Raw genomic sequence first — 18,842 nt, 5'->3', positions numbered from 1 at the left:
GTTGATCCAAAAGGACCCGTTTCTGTGCTGTACGATTCTTTAACTCTATAAAAGGTGGTTCCTGTCTACATTTCGAAAATCCACCATTTCTGGATCCAGCATCGTGAAACTTTGCTGCACTCCTGTATGAAAAGTACATGTTTTATTGGTATCCGACTTCTTCAGCGAAGTCATTTTGCACCGTTGTGACTGAGATCGAGAAAGCTTCCAGACGGGACTTATTCTGCCACTTAATATTGCAAACCTGGTCAGAGGCAATATTTGCTCTGTTTATCAGTAATTGGGATATTTATCTACCCAAAGAGTCAGTACTCACAACATACATTTTGGATCTTTAGATTTTAATTTCGTTTAGTGTAGTGATACAATGAGGAAACAGGCCCTTCGGCCCCCTGAGTCTGCGCCGACCAGCAATCCCAGTACATTAGCATTATCCTATACACTAGGGATAATTTACAATTTTTACCAAAACCAATGGGGTCAATGAAAGAGCGTTCACGTCGGGGCCCTGTTTCCACCACTACGCACAAGAAGCACAAGACGCCATTGTTTGCAGATGCTGAGAAGTGTGTTCAGCTCTGGCTGAACAATTTCGAATCTTGTGACGTGGACTCGATAAAAAGAACCAAAGCCAACAAACCTAACCTGTACATCTTTGGAGTGTAGGAGGAAACCTGAGCACCCAGAGAAAACTCACGCAGTCACAGGGAGAACGTACAAACTCCATGTAGACAGCATCCGTAGTCAAGATCGAACCTGGATCTCTGGCGCTGTAAGACAGTAACTCTACCGCTGTGCCACCGTACCATCCTGGTTCTCTGGCCTCAGAACCTATTGGGCCATCCATGTGAATTATTTCATCTCAGCAAAGGTTTTGACCATTCCGATGCTTTGTCTGTTACAGTGTGCTCCCATTGTAAATATTTGATTCTACGGAACCATTTGCCAGACTCAAAATATTGAAGTAAACAACGTTAATGAAATTTTATTGAATCGCCTACTGTTATCCTTTGTTCTTAAGAGCATAAAAACATGATATACTTCAGTCTGAAGAAGGGTCCCAACCCAAAACATCACCCATTCCTTCTCTCCAGAGATACTGACTGTCCCGCTGAGTTACTCCAGCATTTTGTGTCTATCTATGATATACTTGGTGCTTGGGGGACTACCGCTGTAAGCGTGTGTATATGTATATATTGATGTGTGTGTATGGGTGGGTATGTGTATATATACACACATTTGAACTTTTTTTCTCTTTTATTATATTGTTTAAAGTGTACTATGTTTACATATTCTGTTGTGTTGCTGTAAGTAAGAATGTCATAGTTCTATCTGGGACATTTGACAGTAAAACAGTCTTGACTCTTGAATAAAGACATTTTGCATTTACTAACTTCCGTGGCTTAATCACAGTCACAGCAGGGCAATTAAAAAAAATCAAATATAAAAACTTTATTCGTAAAAATATATACAGGAAATGCAATACAATAATTCAGTCTTTCTTTTCATTCACGATGTTGTCAATACATTTAGTACACACAGGGTTATCAAGTCAATACATTCTACTTACAAAGCTCCAAAACCACTCATCAGGCCTCTTTCAATAAGTCATCAAGTGATGGAGCGCCTGTTACCCAAAAATGCAAAGATTCACAATCCTTCGAGAGAAGAAATTCATGTTCTCGCTGCCCCAGCTCTTTTCTCTCATTACTCTTAAGTAACTGTGAGTTGCTGAAATAGGAAACTGTCAAAACCTCATTCTACCACTTTGCCCGTGGATATTGAGGCCATAAATAAAACTATGGATGGGTTTTCAAATCAATTAATCTCACAAACAAGCTTGTTTCAACCCCTTCCCTTGCCTTTTAAGGCAGTGTCACTGTTCGGATTTGCAGACCAAGCCTGGAATTCGATGATTTATAACAGGGATTCTTGCAGAGTCGGGATGCCGTGGCATATATTTATGTGTCTCAAATGAACCGTCAATGTCAACACATTTGACACCATAGAATATTCCAGCTCTTTGTTCATATTAACTGCTGCTCTGTGCTTTCTCTCCTGTCCTCAGCACTTCTGCTGACATTTGTGGGATTCATTCTGTTTCTGTTTTCTGCTGCACAGTCGTCAACAGCTGGGCTATCTCGAGCAGGTTCGTCCCAACGATGATTGATTTTTCAATTTAAAACAAAATACCTTCTTACCGTAAGGTTTGAGCTGCAACCTTGACCTCCAAACAGAAAGGCGGATCCACATCTTGCTGTTACAGACGTGCACATAATATATTACAAGGTGCGGTGTCGATGGGGGCATTCACTTTCAGATAGAAGTAAAAACACACAACGTAGAGGTTTTGTTTGGGAATACAGAGAATTATATATTGTTATGAACTGAAATGTAGGAAACGTAGGGTGCAATCACACTAAGACCAAGCTTTCCAACGTGAAGGGTGTAGGAAATGTGGATATCAGGAGCATTTTAAGCAGCAAACATAAAGTGAAGTCAAGTCAATTTTATTTGTGTCGCACATTTAAACACAACCCACGTTGACCAAAGTGCTGTACATCAGTTCAGGTACTAAGAACGAACATAACAGCACATACATACATAAACAGTTCACAGAGGGCAAACGCTAGGGAGTAGAAATAGGTTTTGAGCCTGGACTTAAAGGAGTGGATGGAGGGGGCAGTTCTGATGGGGAGAGGGATGCTGTTCAGACGCGCGGCCTACCTGGCGCTTACACGGCCCCGGACACGAAACAGAAACACCACCTCTTCCTTTTCTCCACAGATGCTTCCTCCAGCATTTTGCGTCTGTCTTTTTGGGGAAGGTGAAGGCGGTTGCACCGCGCGTCTGAGGGGGGCCGGTGGGGTGGTTGCACCGGCGGAAGTAGAAGAGGAGGAGGAGGAGGAGGAGGGTGAGTGCCATGGAGACAGGTGAGAGCAGCAGGTGAGCAGCCGCGGGTGTCCGTGCGAGGAGCGGCCAGGGCTGCCACAACAACATGATGTGAGAGGCTCACAGGGCGGACTAAGCGTCTCTCTACACACCCCTGAGGGCAGTGTGGCCTGCCTCGCCCTCAATCACCCCCCTGTCCTGCCTTGCCATCCCTCATCCCTCATCCCTCATCCCTCACCTCATCCCTCACCCCATCCCTCATCCATCCCACCCCTCATCACCCACCCCCCCAACCTCATCACCCACCCCAACCCCCATCCCTCACCTTACCCCCACCCTAACCCTCACCCCATCCCTCATCCCCTCATCCTCCCACCCCCCACCTCATGCCCCCACCCCCTACCTCATCCCCTCAACCCCCACCCCAACCCTCACCCCTTCCCCCACCTCTCACCCCATGCCTCATCTCCCCATTCCCTATCTCATCCCCACCCCATTCCTCATCCCCCCATCCCCTACCTCATTCCCTCAACCCCCACCTCACCCCATCTCCACCTCATCTCACATCCCCTCATCCCCCCATCCCCTACCTCATCCCCCACCCCATCCCTCATCTCCCCATCCCCCACCCCATCCCTCATCCCCCACCCTTTACCCCATCCCCTACCTCATCCCCTCACCCCATCCCCACCTCATCCCTCATCTCCCATCCCCCACCTCATCCCACCCCATCCCTCACCCCCCACCCCAACCCTCACCCCTTCCCCCACCTCTCACCCTATCCCTCATCCCCCCATCCCCACCTCATCCCCTCAATCCCCACCTCACCCCACCCCCATCCCTCACCCCATCCCCCTCCCCATCCCTCATCCCCCACCCCATCCTTCATCCCCCATCCCTCACCCCACCCCATCCCCTCATCCATCCTTCTTATTCCTGAGACCGCTCGCCCATCTCGCCAGCAATCACCCTCCTACCCTGCCATCCATTATCCAACACTCATCTTCCTCTGAGACCCCCCAACCACCCACCTCGCTCTCAATTAGTGTTCTCTCAACCCTCGACCTTCTCAGAAACCCCCGCCCTGCCCCCCCTCAATTATTCCCCTCCTCCCTCCCCCACTCTCCCATCCATCATCTTCCTCTGACACACCTTGTCTGCATTGCCCTCAATAACCCTCCTACCCTGCCATCCCTCATCCACCCCTTGCCTTCCTCTGAGACCCTCCACTCATCTCGCCTGCAATCACCCTCCTCCACTCTCCCATCTCTCATCCTCCTCAGACACTCCCGCCTGCCCCCCCTCAATTACTCTCCTCCCCATTCTCTCATCCTTCCGACATCCCTCAACTGCCTCACCCTCAATACCCCCATCCTGCCATCCCATATCAATCCCTTGCCTTCCTCTGAAACCCCCTGCCCATCTCCCCCTCAATTACCCTCTCTCCCTCCCCGTCTCCCACCCCTTATCTTCCCCGATCTGCCCTGTACACCTCGCCTTCAATTACCCTCCTCCCTCTCCCCTCCCCTGCGCAACCATCCATCATCCGCCCCTGACTTCCCCTGACCTCCCCTCATGGTCCTCCCTTTCCCGCTCTCCCATCCCTCATCTTCCTCCGATACCCCTTTGTCTGCTCTGCCTATCTTGTCCTCAATCACCCTCTTACCCCGCCCTGCCCTACCCGTCTTGCCCACAATTACCATCCGCTCTCTCCCATTTCTCATCTTTATCTGACACCCAGACCTGCCCCTCATTTACCATCCTCTCTCTCTCTCTCTTATCCCTCGCCTTTCTCTGAGACCCTCCCCTGCCTACCTCACCCTCAATTACCCTGCTCCCTTGCACTTCCATCACTCATCTTCCTCTAACACCCCGTGTCTGCCCTGCCCACCCTTCTCCCAACTACCCTCCACACTCCCCAATATCTCACCTTTGTCTGAGACCCCAAGGCTGCTCCCACCCTCAGTTACCCACCTGCCCCTGCTCTCCCTCGCCTTCGTCTGACAACCCCTGACCTGCCCACCCACCTTGCCTCAAATACCTTCCTCCCCCCCTCATTCCCATCCCTCACCCTCTTCCGAGACCACAGGCCTGCCCCCACCCTAAATTACCCTCCCACCCTGTCCTCCCATTCATCTTCCTCCGACCCTTGCCCACTCCACCTTGCCCTCAATTACCTCCATATCCTGCTCTCCCCCACCTCCCCACATCTTCAGAGACCCCTAGACTGCCATCACCCACATCTCCCTGCAGGTCAACATCCAATTCCAGGTGATCCTATACTTTGCTATGAATGTTCTCTAACGGAACCTGCCTTCCTCATGATGTGACCTCTGTCCCACTTGTAAGCTAATGTTCTGCCGTTGCCAGACATGTCAGCAATTATGATAGTTTCTGGAAAAATTGATTCGTGTTCAAAGTCAGGGTGACCTTAGACAGGCTAACAGCATCAGTGAAGTACCTGTGACAGGATGTATAATTAAATTTGTGAAATCGACCTGGTGTTTTTGCAGCTCTGTTACAAGCAGTGGAGAAAGGATATGACAATGACTTTGGGTGACTAAGAAATAAATGTGGTAGACGGGCTGACTTCTGCATTTTCCTCATGAAAATGAATTAACAGTCACAAGATGCATGAAGATCAGACTTTTGCTATTTGATCTACATTTTAGAATTTCTAGATACTTAAAATCTGCATGGTCTAATCCACAAACTCGATAGCAACTTTAGATGCCATTGAAAACCCATTTGGTGTTTATATGTACACGCATATCTGATGGATTTAAACATGTGCTGTCAATTTAATTTTGCCAGGTAAAGAATATTTTGCAATAGAAATTCTTCTGTTCCATCGTGAGAATGTTGCAGTGGTACTGAATATTCCTGTTATCACAAGCATTTTAGTAGATAAACAGGCAATGTGGCTCGGTCATATTCCCCATACCCTTTCCAAATATGTTAATACTTCAAGAGGTTTTGAAGGATGTAGATCAAACTATGTGAACGGGACTAGCATAGATGGGCACCTTAGACAACATGGAGAAATTGGACCAAAGGCTTGTTTTCGTGCTCCCAGTCTGATTTTACCCTCTTGTTACTTTCTAATCTTGTCGTTTGTTGCTTTTGATCTTAAGTTTGTATTCTCCAGATAACACATTTCTGGGTAGTGGAATTATTTCCTCAGTGAAGTTCAACATAACCTTTCAATTCTCAAGGTGGAGTAACTCAGTGGGTCAGGCAGCATCTCTGGAGGGATGGAATGGGTGACGTTTCGGGTCGAGACCCTTCTTCAGACTGATGTCGGGGATGGGGCGGGACATATGTTCCTGAATCATTCATATGCTTTTCCAGCTTCTCTTTCATCTACTATCGTTTACTTTAAAAAGATTGATTGGAATATGAACTCGTACATTATGATATCAAAATTTGCAGGAAGATTATTTATAAAATTACAGTGCACAGGTGTGTAAGAAAAGTCACATAAGTAATTGTCCTGTTTGTTAACTGCAGTGGAACTGCAGGTCTGTAGTGAAATATTCTTGAGTTTAAATATATATAAAAATATACAATAGGTGCATGAGGAGGCCATTCGGCCCTTCGAGCCAGCACCGCCATTCAATGTGATCATGGCTGATCATTCTCAATCAGTACCCCGTTCCTGCCTTCTCCCCATACCCCCTGACTCCGCTATCCGCTATCCAGCTCTCTCTTGAATGCATTCAGAGAATTGGCCTCCACTGCCTTCTGAGGCAGAGAATTCCACAGATTCTCTGTGGAATCTGTGTTCCAGCTCGGTTTGAGCTCGTCAATTGTTAATTTGGGGTCTACAATTATCCTATTGAAATGTTACACTTGGCAACAGCAGTTAACATTTAATAGACACAAAATAGTCATGCAGCGGGTCAGGTAGCATTCCTGGAGTAAATGGATAGGTGACATTTTGGGTTGGGACCCTTCTTGAGACCGATCATAGATACATAGACAATAGGTGCAGGAATAGGTCAGGTGTGGTCTCATCAGGGCCCTGTACAACTGCAGAAGGACCTCTTTGCTACTATACTCAATTTCTCTCGTTATGAAGGCCAACACGCCATTAGCTTTCTTCACTGCCTGTTGTACCTGTATGCTCACTTTCAGTGACTGATGTACTAGGTCACCCAGGTCTCGTTGTACTTCCCCTTTTCCTAACCTGACACCATTCAGATAATAATCTGCCTTCCTGTTCTTGCCTCCAAAGTGGATAACCTCACAGGTATCCACATTATACTGCATCTGCGCTGCATCTGCTCACTCACCCAACCTGTCCAGGTCACCCTGCATCCTCATAGCATCCTCTTCACAGTTCATACTGCCACCCAGCTTTGTGTCATCTGCAAATTTGCTAATGTTACTTTTAATTCCTTCATCTAAATCATTAATGTATATTGTAAATAGCTGCGGTCCCATGTGAGGTGGTGGGTGGAGAAACTGGAAGCAAGAAAAATCAGGGCTGATAACAGATGACCCTATCAGGCAGGGTGGTTCAGGCATTGTTGGCTAAGGACAGTGTGATTTCTCTTTTACATTGTCTCTTCATACAAAAATACTGATCTATAATTCATTCTTTACACTTTTCAACCTGACAGGATAAATGGGTTAGGGGAGGTTATTTTAAAATGTGTGTTTGATGGTCAGAGTGGACAATCGGTTTGTTTCGATACACCTCTCTTTTGCTCTGTGTCATCCATTGCACTGCGTATAACTGCAAGTTCTTTCTTGATTGGATTACAGGTGGGAACCCAGGGCTGAATGTGATTTTCTCCTGACTAAAATTAATTTCTCTTCACAGCAGCTGCCAGCTCCTGGAGTTACCGTGGGAGGATGTCCTGGTTCCTCATGTTCTCTGCCACCTCCCTTTGTGCCAACTGGTCTGCTTGCAGCGTGTCAGCAAACAGTTCGACAACTTGATTCAGGTCTACTGGACAAACTGTCACCGTCTGGACACCTCGCAGGTAACGTGCAGCCAGGGGCACTGCGCCCCCTTTACCACCTTGGGAATCCTTCCCTGTCTGTGAGGCACTGAATGTTTAGTTTTGTTTAGAGATACAGCGCAGAAACAGGCCCTTCGGCCCACTGAGTCCGCGCTAACCACCGATCACCCCCGAACACTAACACTATCCTGCACACGAGGGACAATTTTATAACTGGGACAATTAACCTACAAACCAGTATGCTTTTGGAGTGTGGGAGCACCCAGGGAAAACCCACGTTTTCACAGGGAGAACGTACAAACTCCGCACAGAGAGCACCCGTAATCAGGATTGAACCCTGTTCTCTGGCGCTGGAAGGCAGCAACTCTACTACCACTGTGCCGACTTGATTTTGATTTTATGTTAACATGTTTTTGTGTGGTGGGGTGTTGCTTCTGTTTTCTTTAGTTTATTATTGTCATGTGTGCCAAGGTACAGCTTTTGTTTGCGTGCTATCAGTCAGAGAAAAGACTATGCATGAAAACAATCAAGCTGTCCACTGTGCCCAGATAATGTGCAAATCATGCCTGTGCAAATCATGCCTGACGAATCTTATAGAATTTTTCGAGGATGTAACTAGTAGAGTGGATAAGGGAGAACCAGTCGATGTGTTATATCTGGACTTTCAGAAGGCCTTCGACAAGGTCCCACATAGGAGATTGGGGTACAAACTTAAAGCACACGGTATTGAGGGTTCAGTGTTGAGGTGGATAGAGAATTGGTTGGCGGACAGGAAGCAAAGAGTAGGAATAAACGGGTCCTTTTCGGAATGGCAGGCAGTGACTAGTGGGGTACCGCAAGGCTCAGTGCTGGGACCCCAGTTATTTACAATATATATTAATGATTTGGACGAGGGAATTGAATGCAATATCTCTAAGTTTGCGGATGACACGAAGCTGGGTGGCAGTGTTAGCTGCGAGGAGGATGCTAGGAGGCTGCAGAGTGACTTGGATAGATTAGGAGAGTGGGCAAATGCATGGCAGATGCAATATAATGTGGATAAATGTGAGGTTATCCACTTTGGCGGCAAGAACAGGAAAGCAGAGTATTACCTGAATGGTGGCCAATTAGGAAAAGGGGAGATGCAACGTGACCTGGGTGTCATGGTGCACCAGTCATTGAAAGCAAGCGTGCAGGTGCAGCAGGCAGTGAAGAAAGCGAATGGTAGGTTGGCATTCATAGCAACAGGATTAGAGTATAGGAGCAGGGAGGTTCTGCTGCAGTTGTACAGGGCCTTGGTGAGACCGCACCTGGAGTATTGTGTACAGTTTTGGTCTCCTAATCTGAGGAAAGACATTCTAGCCTTAGAGGGAGTACAGAGAAGGTTCACCAGATTGATCCCTGGAATGGCAGGACTTTCAAATGAAGAAAGACTGGATAGACTAGGCTTATACTCGCTGGAATTTAGAAGACTGAGGGGGAATCTTATTGAAACATATAAAATTCTTAAGGGGTTGGAGAGGCTAGATGCGGGAAGATTGTTCCCGATGTTGGGAAAGTCCAGAACCAGGGGTCACAGCGTAAGGATAAGGGGGAAGTCTTTCAGGACCGAGATGAGAAAACATTTCTTCACACAGAGAGTGGTGAGTCTGTGGAATTCTCTGCCACAGAAGGTAGTTGAGGCCAGTTCATTGGCTATATTTAAGAGGGAGTTAGATGTGGCCCTTGTGGCTAAAGGGATCAGGGGGTATGGAGAGAAGGCAGGAACAGGTTACTGAGCTGGATGATCAGCCATGACCATATTGAATGGCGGTGCAGGCTCGAAGGGCCGAATGGCCTACTCCTGCACCTATTTTCTATGTTTCTATGTTTCTAAAGGATTATTGTCCCTGTTATTGTGCAGCTTTCATTACCTGCACGTGTTGCCTTTGTATTAGAGTTTGATTTAGAGTGGGGCTATATGGTAAAGGTATAGGATACTGTGCACACTGTTTCATCCTTTCCAACTGAGCCAGTGGAATATCCCATCCATCACTCCCATCTGGGAATTATCATTGGATAGAAACATAGAAAATAGGTGCAGGAGGAGGCCATTTGGCCCTTTGAGCCAGCACCGCCATTCATTGCGATCATGCTGATCATCCACGATCAGTAACCTGTGCCTGCCTTCTTCCCATATCCCTTGGTTCCACTAGCCCCTAGAGCTCTATCTAGCTCTCTTTTAAATCCATCCAGTGAATTGGCCTCCACTGCCTTCTGTGGCAGAGAATTCCACAAATTCACAACTCTCTAGATGAAAACGTTTTTTCTCACCTCAGTTTTAAATGGCCTCCCCTTTATTCTTAGGCTGTGGCTTCTATATACTAATACCATGCACTTTAGTCTATCCCACAGTCGGCCAGTGGGCAGTCTGTATCGGCACATCCTACTCTGGAATAAAATACAGGTGTCTTGCCCTAGTCATGCATTTAGCAGAGTTGGCGTGCAGAATTGGAAGGAGAAGAATGAATAGAAATAGCAATACAGGAAAAATATATAGGATTGTACAAGCTGGCATGCACTGAGTGTTTGCAGACTCATCAAATCCACACTCCATCTCATGTTTGCATAATTATCAAAAATGTCAAGAAATGGCAAGTGTACATAAAAAGGCTGCCCACCAATGACTTTCTGTGGTGGCAGCTTTGCCCCAATGCTATAACTTCAAGACAGCATCACTGGAGAGAAGTGCTTTGTCCTGTACCTTCCCATACCTCTAGTTTCTCCCTCTCTGACACTCTGTCTGATGAAGGGTCTTGACCCGAAATGTCACTTGTTCCTTCTCTCCAGAGATGCTGTCTGTCCCGTTGAGTTACTCCAGCATTTTGTGTCTATCTTCGGTGTATTTTTAAACCAGCACTTGCAGTTCCTTCCTTCATTTTAACTTTATGCGCTTTTTAACTGGTATGGAGGCAGGGAGTATTTTTAGCCATTTGAGGGGAAACAGAAAGAGTAAATAGATTAATACTCTGAAAGATGAAATTTCTTGTGGACATGTTTGGCTGTTAAACCATCTGGGACACCTGTGATTGAATGGGGAGCTGGGTCCTGCCTGGAATGAGTATGGGGAGGGAGGGAAGTAAAATAATATTGGAAAAAAACTCTGCTCACGACTGATGATAGATATAAAATACTGGAGTAACTGAGCGGGCCAGGCAGCATCTCTGGAGAAAAGGAATAGGTGACGTTTCTGGTCGAGACCCACCATCAGACTGAGAGTCGGGGAGGGTGAAAGTACAGGTATGGGAAGGTACAGAACAAAGCGACTGCAAGATAGAGAGGGGGGAACTAGAGGGATGGGAGACTGAGAGTCAGGGAGGAGGATGAAGTGGGTCTTGATGAAAGGTCTCGACCCGAAACGTCACCTATTCCTTTTCTCCAGAGATGCTGCCTGACCTGCCGAGTTACTCCAGCATTTTGCGTCTATCTTCAGTGTAAACCAGCATCTGCAGTTCTTTCCTACACTGCACTTGGGCGGCACGGTGGCGCAGCGGTAGAGTTGCTGCCTTACAGCGAATGCAGTGCTGGAGACTCAGGTTCGATCCTGACTACGGGCGCCGTCTATACGGAGTTTGTACGTTATCCCCGTGACCTGCGTGGGTTTTCTCCGAGATCTTCGGTTTCCTCCCACACTCCAAAGACGTACAGGTATGTAGGTTAATTGACTGGGTAAATGTAAAAATTCCCCCTAGTTGGTGTAGGATAGTGTTAGTGTACAGGGATTGCTGGGCGGCGCGGACTCGGTGGGTCGAAGGGCCTGTTTCCGCGCTGTATCTCTAAAAAAAAAAACCCACTCATGACTGTTTCTCTCTGATTGCGTTCAGTTTGGGGCTGCCATTCCTCGCAGTGCGTTGTGCAGAATACTGAAAGACAACTCTGTGCTGCACCAGCTGGTTGTGCACAGCTGCTCCGACTGGCTAACGGACCTCGAGCTCCTGCCGGTGATCGGCCAGAACCACCACTTGGAGAAGGTGGACGTGACGGGGTGCCGCGGGCTGAGCCGGCGGACGCTGGTGGCCTTGTCCCTGAGTTGCCCCAACCTGCAGCACCTCTCCCTCAGGCAGTGCGAATGGGTGGACTCCCTCTCCCTGCGCAGCCTGGCCGATCGCTGCAGCCGTCTCGTGTCCATTGACCTCACTGCCTGCAAGCAGCTGAACGACGAGGCTGTCTGCTACCTGGTGCGCAAATGTCCAAAGATCCGCTCACTCTCTCTGGCCGTCAATGCAAACCTCAGCGATGGCTCGGTGCAGGAGGTTGCAAAACTATGCACCGAGCTCGAGCACCTGGACCTGACCGGCTGCCTGCGCCTCAGGAACGAATGTATAAGGTAAAGACCAAAGATTGATGTTCCCAAATATTTCTATAGTTCATTACGTCCATCTCAAACTGTCGAGGGTCTGTAACGTCGTCAGAGTACGGAGCTGGAAATTTGAAAATTGGATTCATTTAGAAGTTAATTTGTGTTAAATGTCACAGCATGGAATCCCAAATCCAACTATGGCAAGTTATTTATTTAGTTCAGTTTAGAGATACAACGTGGAAACAGGAAATTCAGCCCACCGAATACGCACCGAACAATGATCCCCGTGCATTAGCAATATCTTACACCCTATCCTACGCATTAGGAACAATTTTTTAAACAATTTATACAGTAGATAACGCTCAAGTATTTAATTATCTTTTTATGTCTATCTCAAACTGTTAAGGGTCTGTAACATGCTTTGTATAGTCATCAGAGTACTGAGCTTAAAATTTTGAAAATTTGATTAATGATTAATGATTTACAGAGTTAGAAGTCACAGAATGAATCCCAAATCCCACCATGGCAATTTATGATCGGTTAAACTAATGTGTAAAATGTGCCCGTATAAAGTGGCCAAGAAACTACCGTCAAATGATCACAATTGGTTTATTAATGTCCCTTGGGGAAGGAGACCTGTTGTTCAGAAGATAGACACAAAAAGCTGGAGTAACTCAGCGGGGCAGGCAGCATCTCTGGAGAGAAGGAACGGGTGACCTTCCATTCCTTCACTCCAGAGATGCTGCCTGTCCCGCTGAGTTACTCCAGCTTTTTGTGTCTATCTTCGGTTTAAAGCAGCATCTGCAGTTCCTTCCTCCACGACCTGTTGTTCATACTGAACTGCCTTCTCATCCACACTACCAAGATTAATTCAGGTGCCCAAGACACACTGTTGCACTATAACACTTCTAAGTTAATCAAGAAGGTTTGAAATAGGCATTATTTACTTGAATTAAAATTTTAAATTAAAACTTGAATTTATTTTAGAAATTCCAACTTGGGCACATCCAATAGCTTTGGATGGATGTAGTAGTATGTCGTGTGGTAAAGATGCAAAAGCAATTGATTTTCTTACAGTAATTCAGAAACTGTATTATAGATCTTCATAAGACATAGGAGCATAATTGGGACATTCGGCCCAACAGTCTGCTCCACCATTTGATACTGGCTGATCTATTTTTCCCTCTCGATCCCATTCTCTTGCCTTCTCCCCATAATCTTTGACATTCCCACTCATGAAGAAACTATAAATCGCCGTTTTAAAAATAGCCAATGACTTGGCCTCCACAGTTGTCTGTGCCAATGCATTTCACAGATTCACCACCTTCTGGTTAAAGAAATTCCTCCTTGCCTCCATTCTGAAGGTACGTTCTTTTATTCTGAGGCTGAGCCCTCTGGTCTGAGACTCTCCCACTACTGGAATCACATCCACTATCTAGGTCTTTCATTATTCGGAAAGTTTCAATGTGATCGTGATCTAAAAAAACAAAACTACATGAGTATCAGGCAGCATCTGTGGAAAACACTGCTTCATCAGTCTGAGGAAGAATTTCAACATGAAATGGTGTCTGCCCATTACCCTGCTTGATAGCTACACAGATAATAAAGATGTCTCTACACTGATCCATGAAAGCCAGAACAATATTTAATCTTGGGCTGATGTGGCAAATAGCCTTCATACCACAAGTGCCAGGCAGTGGTTCTGTCTAACAGGGAGTCCCATAGTCTCCTCTTGAGAATCAGTAGATTATCATTGTCAAAGTTCACCACTATCAACATTTTGTGTTCACTGCAGAAATTTCACGTAAGCATGGCAAGTAATAAAGCAGGTGAGAAGCTGAGCGTGTGGAGATGAGGAACGCAGAGCCAGATCTATCTTATTTGTTTGCTTGGGCCACTGGACTTTGCATGGGCTTTGCAACATTGTGTGCTAGGTTAAATCATCTCCACAAGCGTTATGCGACATGTCTTGCCTCTGGTGTCCACAGAGCCAATTTCTTGTTTACAAGATTTGTCAGCCGTGTGATCAACCATTTGCAACTTGCCTCGCTGAATGCTGCTCCAATTGCCCTCCACACCATCCAGGTCAAGACGTACTTAGTTGGCATCCACTCACCATCCTAAGCATTCACTCTCACCATCACCAGTGGACCGAGGCTCCAGTATTCACCACCTGACTATTTGTATTGGTTTATTACTGTCACCTGCACCGAGATACAGTGAAATACTGTGCATTCGATCCAGTCACATCGTACAAAACACGTACAATCAAACAAGACACAAATACAACAGGCAGAGCAGAATATAGAAATCCTGATCGATATAGATTGAGATTTGGAATAAAGATTTTCAAAGAGTGGAATGATTATAATGGATGACAGTAGATCCCCTTTTGGGATTAGCATCGCCAAGCTGCCAATATATAAAATGCACTGTGAGAACGGTATCATTTCTCCAACTGCACCTCCCGAACCTGTGCCTGCCACCACGGAAGATGGCAGGAGGCACGAGAAACTGCAAACCACCCACAAGTTTGCTTCCAAGTGGTGCACTGTGTAGACTTTGAATTATATTGGTGCTCATTCATTTTCTCAGGATTAAAGTCCTGAAACTACTTTCTAACTGCACTTACGGGGTACCTTTAACACGCAAGCTGCTTTGGTTTGAGAAAGCAACGCATCAGCACCTGCCTGAGGTCAATGGGAATGCGGAATAAATGCTGGCCTTGTCGTCAATGTCCACAGTCTATGAATAAAAGTATTCTTAAGGCTCACGGTGACAGAACCTTTCACGCTTGTGCTGACGGTAACTGATAAGATGATGCTGTTGCAGCAGTTTGCTCGGGTAGGAAGATCTGAATAATATTGATAGTTAATCAATAACCTACTGAATTGTGTTCTTAGGCCAAGCAAACTTGCTTCCTGTGTTTCAGGTTACAGCCTCTCCAGAAATATTTTATTACATAACTGTTTAATGGCAAGGTATAGAAATGTATATCCTTCATATTCTGTTCCTGTTGACAGCGTAAACTAAAGTAAAAAAATCTATGGTATTTATTCAGTATTTGAACATATAAAATGATGTGTTTTACATTCAATATAATCAGTTTGTAAATACATTTTAAAATGTCATATATCCATGGAGTATAACAGTTTGCACTTCAAAGTTACTTCAGTGAATATGGAACATGCTATACGTCATTTTTCTCAAGTTTAGTTCGTAAGGTCATAAGGAATAGGAGTAGAATTAGGCCATTCGGCCCATCAAGTTTAGTTCATGTCATAAGGAATAGGAGTAGAATTAGGCCATTCGGCCCATCAAGTCTACTCCGCCATTCAATCATGGCTGATTTATCTCTCCCTCCTAACCCCATTCTCCTGCCTTCTCCCTATAACCTCTGACACCTTCATATCAGCAAACCTGCACATGAAGTATTTTATTAAAAAATAAACTTGTGTTTTCCAGGACAGTTGCGGAGTATTGCACAAAGCTCAGCTCGTTGAAAGTGAATCACTGCCACAACATCACTGAAGGATGCTTAGAGGTTTTGCGTAAGAAGGGAGTGGACATTGATGTAGAACCTCCCCTGCAACGGGCACTGGTACTTCTGCAGGATGTGGTGGGCTTTGCTCCATATATCAACCTCCAGATTTGAAAAGAAATATTGTGGTAAACCGTTTATCCATAGTCCTGACACAATTGCACTTCACTCTTGTAGTCACGTAACTTAGATTAAAATAGTTGCATAGTATTTCACGAGTGACTCGATGCTCCTTAGTCAAACTTCCAGTAATGAAATGCCAATCATTTATTTCTCAACATGGCATTGAAATAAATTGAGACCTGTAGCGTTGTGCATAAAAATAGGCTTGTCAACCTGGCTTGTCATTGCACTGAATCACTACTGCTATCTTATTGCTTGGATTTTTTTTGATAGTGTGAGATGATGAAAGTGGCCATGTTGCTGTGTCGTTGTGCACTGCACCAGATGTAGGAACAAGGCAGATTACTGCTCGTGGCTTGAGCAGTTCTGAGAGTGCTGATGTTCACAGTGAATCGCCATTGGTATGTGGAAGAAGTAAGTGGCAACCACATTAACCAAATGGAGGAAATGGGGGAGATAACACTATCAATAAGCTTGATGAAATCAAGATTTGGAATAGAAATAAGGTTCGATAATTAAGAAGGTATCACAAAATGCTGGAGTAACTCAGCGGGTCAGGCAGCATCTCTGGAGAGAAGGAATGGGTGACGTTTCGGGTTGAGACCGTTCTCGATAATCAAGAAAGGACTCGACCCGAAACGTCACCCATTCCTTCTCTCCAGAGATGCCTGTCTTGTCTCCAGCAATTACTCCAGCTTTTTGAGTCTACCTTCGATTTAGATCAGCATCTGCAGTTCCTTCTTACACATTATCCACTTCAAGCTCTCTTTGACTTCAGGTTCTTTTTGACTTTTTGATGACACCATCAAAACTTGCATCACCAGTCGGTACTTCTTTAATTTTCACTGTTCTGTTTGACTGCAACTCTAATTAGTTTGCAATTGCTGATGCCTTGTAGCATTCCAGCAAATCTACATCTACAGCAAATCTGCATAAGGAATCTAATGTTCGTCCCTACACAAATCTGCATCCTTCTTTATCTCTGCACAAAACCGTACATGGCCTCCCAGCTTTGGCCTCCAACACAGCATCAAGCAGCTTTTGGGTTCCAGCCAACTCTTTATGCAGTCTCATAAATCATACAGCACTGGTGTCTGTCATTTGGATGGATTAAAGAGCCAGTCAGTTCGACCCATTCCTCTCAGTATTGCAGTTTCTTTTATTTAATACATCCAACCCCATATTGGGCTTTATTGAATTGATTTTCAATACTCTTTCATGCAAAGAATACCACATCATTATTCCCTCCTTGAAGTTCTCTTTAATCTCACTTTTGGTTCTTTTTATCCTGTAGCTCTGGTTCTTGATGAACATTCTGGTGAAAACAGTGTCTGATTATTTTGAACACCTCAGTTAACTTTCCTTTTTAACCTCAAGCCTGAGGAGAACAATCCCAGCTCTGTAAAAGAAAACCAAAAACCACAGATGCTGGAAATCTGAAATCTCATCACTTGCACATGCATGGTAATGAGCCCCTCATTACTTGTACTTGCATGGTATCTTCTAGTGATGTCTCTGGCACACAATCCTATGACACTTGTATGCCTGGCCCATGTATCTATGTTTAATTTTAATCTTTAATTTTTAATTTATTGTATTGCACTTATAACACAAACATTTGTTCTAATGTGTGTATTGACAGCCTCGATTTAAAACGAAATGTTGAAATGAGCCCTATTCCAACAACTAAAAACATAAACCAGGCTGAAAGTACCGTGATGAAGGGTGATGTAGGGTGAGTTTCAATAAGGTGTTGAACTGAGATCCTCCACCCTCCGGATCAAGTAGACGTTAGTAATTCACCAGCAATATTCAAGAGTGAGATTACATTTCTTCAGATGTCTTTCTCCCTCAACAAGGTTAACTGGTCATTGTTTAATGTGCACAAATGAACTGCTTCATTTGACCAAGTGACAATATAGCAAAGGTGAGGCCATGCACTTCACTTTGTTCCACTATTCAGCATGAGATCTAATCCTCGGCTGCATTCACTTTCACTTCTGATGTACATGCCCCTTCATTTTCTTGACACCTTAAGGCATACTGATCTCAGTCTTATACATGCATATTGCCTGAACATCTAGTGTGCTCTCCTGTACAGAATTCCAAAGGTTCATAATCCCTAGTGAAGAAATGTCTGCTTGTGCCAGCCCAGATGGCTGACTGGTTGTGCTATGTCCATGCTCCCTCGTTCGAGACTCTCTAGATAGAACATTTCTCAGGATCCACTGTCAAGCCCAATGTTTCATTTCAGAATTGTCTGAATGTTGCTATGGGTTCAATACTCAAATGTCTCTTCTGGTAACCTCAACCGTGGAGTCAAGTCACCAGACCCTTGTTGCACTGTTTCTGAGACGGGTTTGTCCGTATGTTCTGGATCCCAAACCACACAGTCTTGCTAAAAGTCTTGTTGCATAAAAATGTTGTTATGAATGTATCCCTAATCCCTTGCAATAAAGATCAATGTAATGTTTGTCTTCCTAATTGCTCGCAGCACTCGGATGTTGTGTTCTCTATACCTATGCTCAGTGGGGGCTTTGCAAGAAACATTTGGTTCTTAACTTCATTCCAGCGTTGAACCACATATGGACTGAATTAGCAGTGGCGCAGCTGACAGGGTTCAATCCTAACCTCGGGTGCTGGCTGTGTGGAGTTTGTACGTTCTCCTTATGACCATGTGGGTTTCCTCTTTTCTCCCTTCCCAGTCAACCTTTTTTGTCCCTCTTCCCCTCAGACATACATCCACCTGCTGCACATGCACTCCGCCCACTCTATCTGTCTTTCACCTCTCCCCTAATTGTTCCTGTTTTCTGCTTCCTTCCTTGTCAGATTTCAGCACTGGTCATTTTGTGTTCCTGCTTACCATTCATCTAGCTGTCTCCATCTTCACATCACCCATTCCCCCAAATGTTTCCATCTATCACCCACTTGCCCGTCTCCCAACTTCGCCCCTCCCCTCTGGCTTGCTCTGCCTGACATCCTTCACCCCTCCAGATGA

General features: G+C 45.4%; 1 protein-coding gene across 5 annotated transcripts; it reads left to right on the top strand.

The window, feature by feature from the left end:
- The first annotated feature begins 2,090 nt into the window (after nt 1-2,090).
- Nucleotides 2,091-18,289, top strand: fbxl15 (F-box and leucine-rich repeat protein 15). Of its 5 annotated transcripts, XM_078428436.1 has the most exons (6): nt 2,091-2,149; nt 2,788-2,933; nt 7,721-7,883; nt 11,705-12,207; nt 15,646-15,849; nt 16,118-18,289. In XM_078428436.1, the coding sequence occupies exons 2-5, from the start codon at nt 2,788-2,790 to the stop codon at nt 15,833-15,835; spliced, it is 1,002 nt and encodes a 333-aa protein (XP_078284562.1). In that variant the 5' UTR covers nt 2,091-2,149; the 3' UTR covers nt 15,836-15,849; nt 16,118-18,289. The 5 variants fall into 5 exon arrangements, with proteins under 5 accessions (XP_078284562.1, XP_078284561.1, XP_078284564.1 ...); XM_078428435.1 differs by having other exon boundaries at nt 15,646-18,289; XM_078428438.1 differs by lacking the exon at nt 2,091-2,149 and having other exon boundaries at nt 2,898-2,946; nt 7,724-7,883; nt 15,646-18,289.
- The last annotated feature ends 553 nt before the right edge of the window (nt 18,290-18,842 follow it).

This window comes from Rhinoraja longicauda, chromosome 35 (assembly GCF_053455715.1).
Source record: "Rhinoraja longicauda isolate Sanriku21f chromosome 35, sRhiLon1.1, whole genome shotgun sequence".
NCBI classification, from domain to species: domain Eukaryota; kingdom Metazoa; phylum Chordata; class Chondrichthyes; order Rajiformes; family Arhynchobatidae; genus Rhinoraja; species Rhinoraja longicauda.
The sequence above is the reverse complement of the archived record's forward strand: the minus strand, read 5'-3'. Positions and strand labels throughout refer to the sequence as shown.

Excerpts from the sequence above, each read along its gene's own strand:
- fbxl15 (XM_078428436.1), top strand. The coding sequence starts at position 2,788 with ATGCTTCCTCCAGCATTTTGCGTCTGTCTTTTTGGGGAAGGTGAAGGC. Across the intron at positions 2,934-7,720 it reads GGTGAGTGCCATGGAGACAG|CAGCTGCCAGCTCCTGGAGT; the intron begins GTGAGAGCAGCA and ends TTCTCTTCACAG. Across the intron at positions 7,884-11,704 it reads ACCGTCTGGACACCTCGCAG|TTTGGGGCTGCCATTCCTCG; the intron begins GTAACGTGCAGC and ends GATTGCGTTCAG.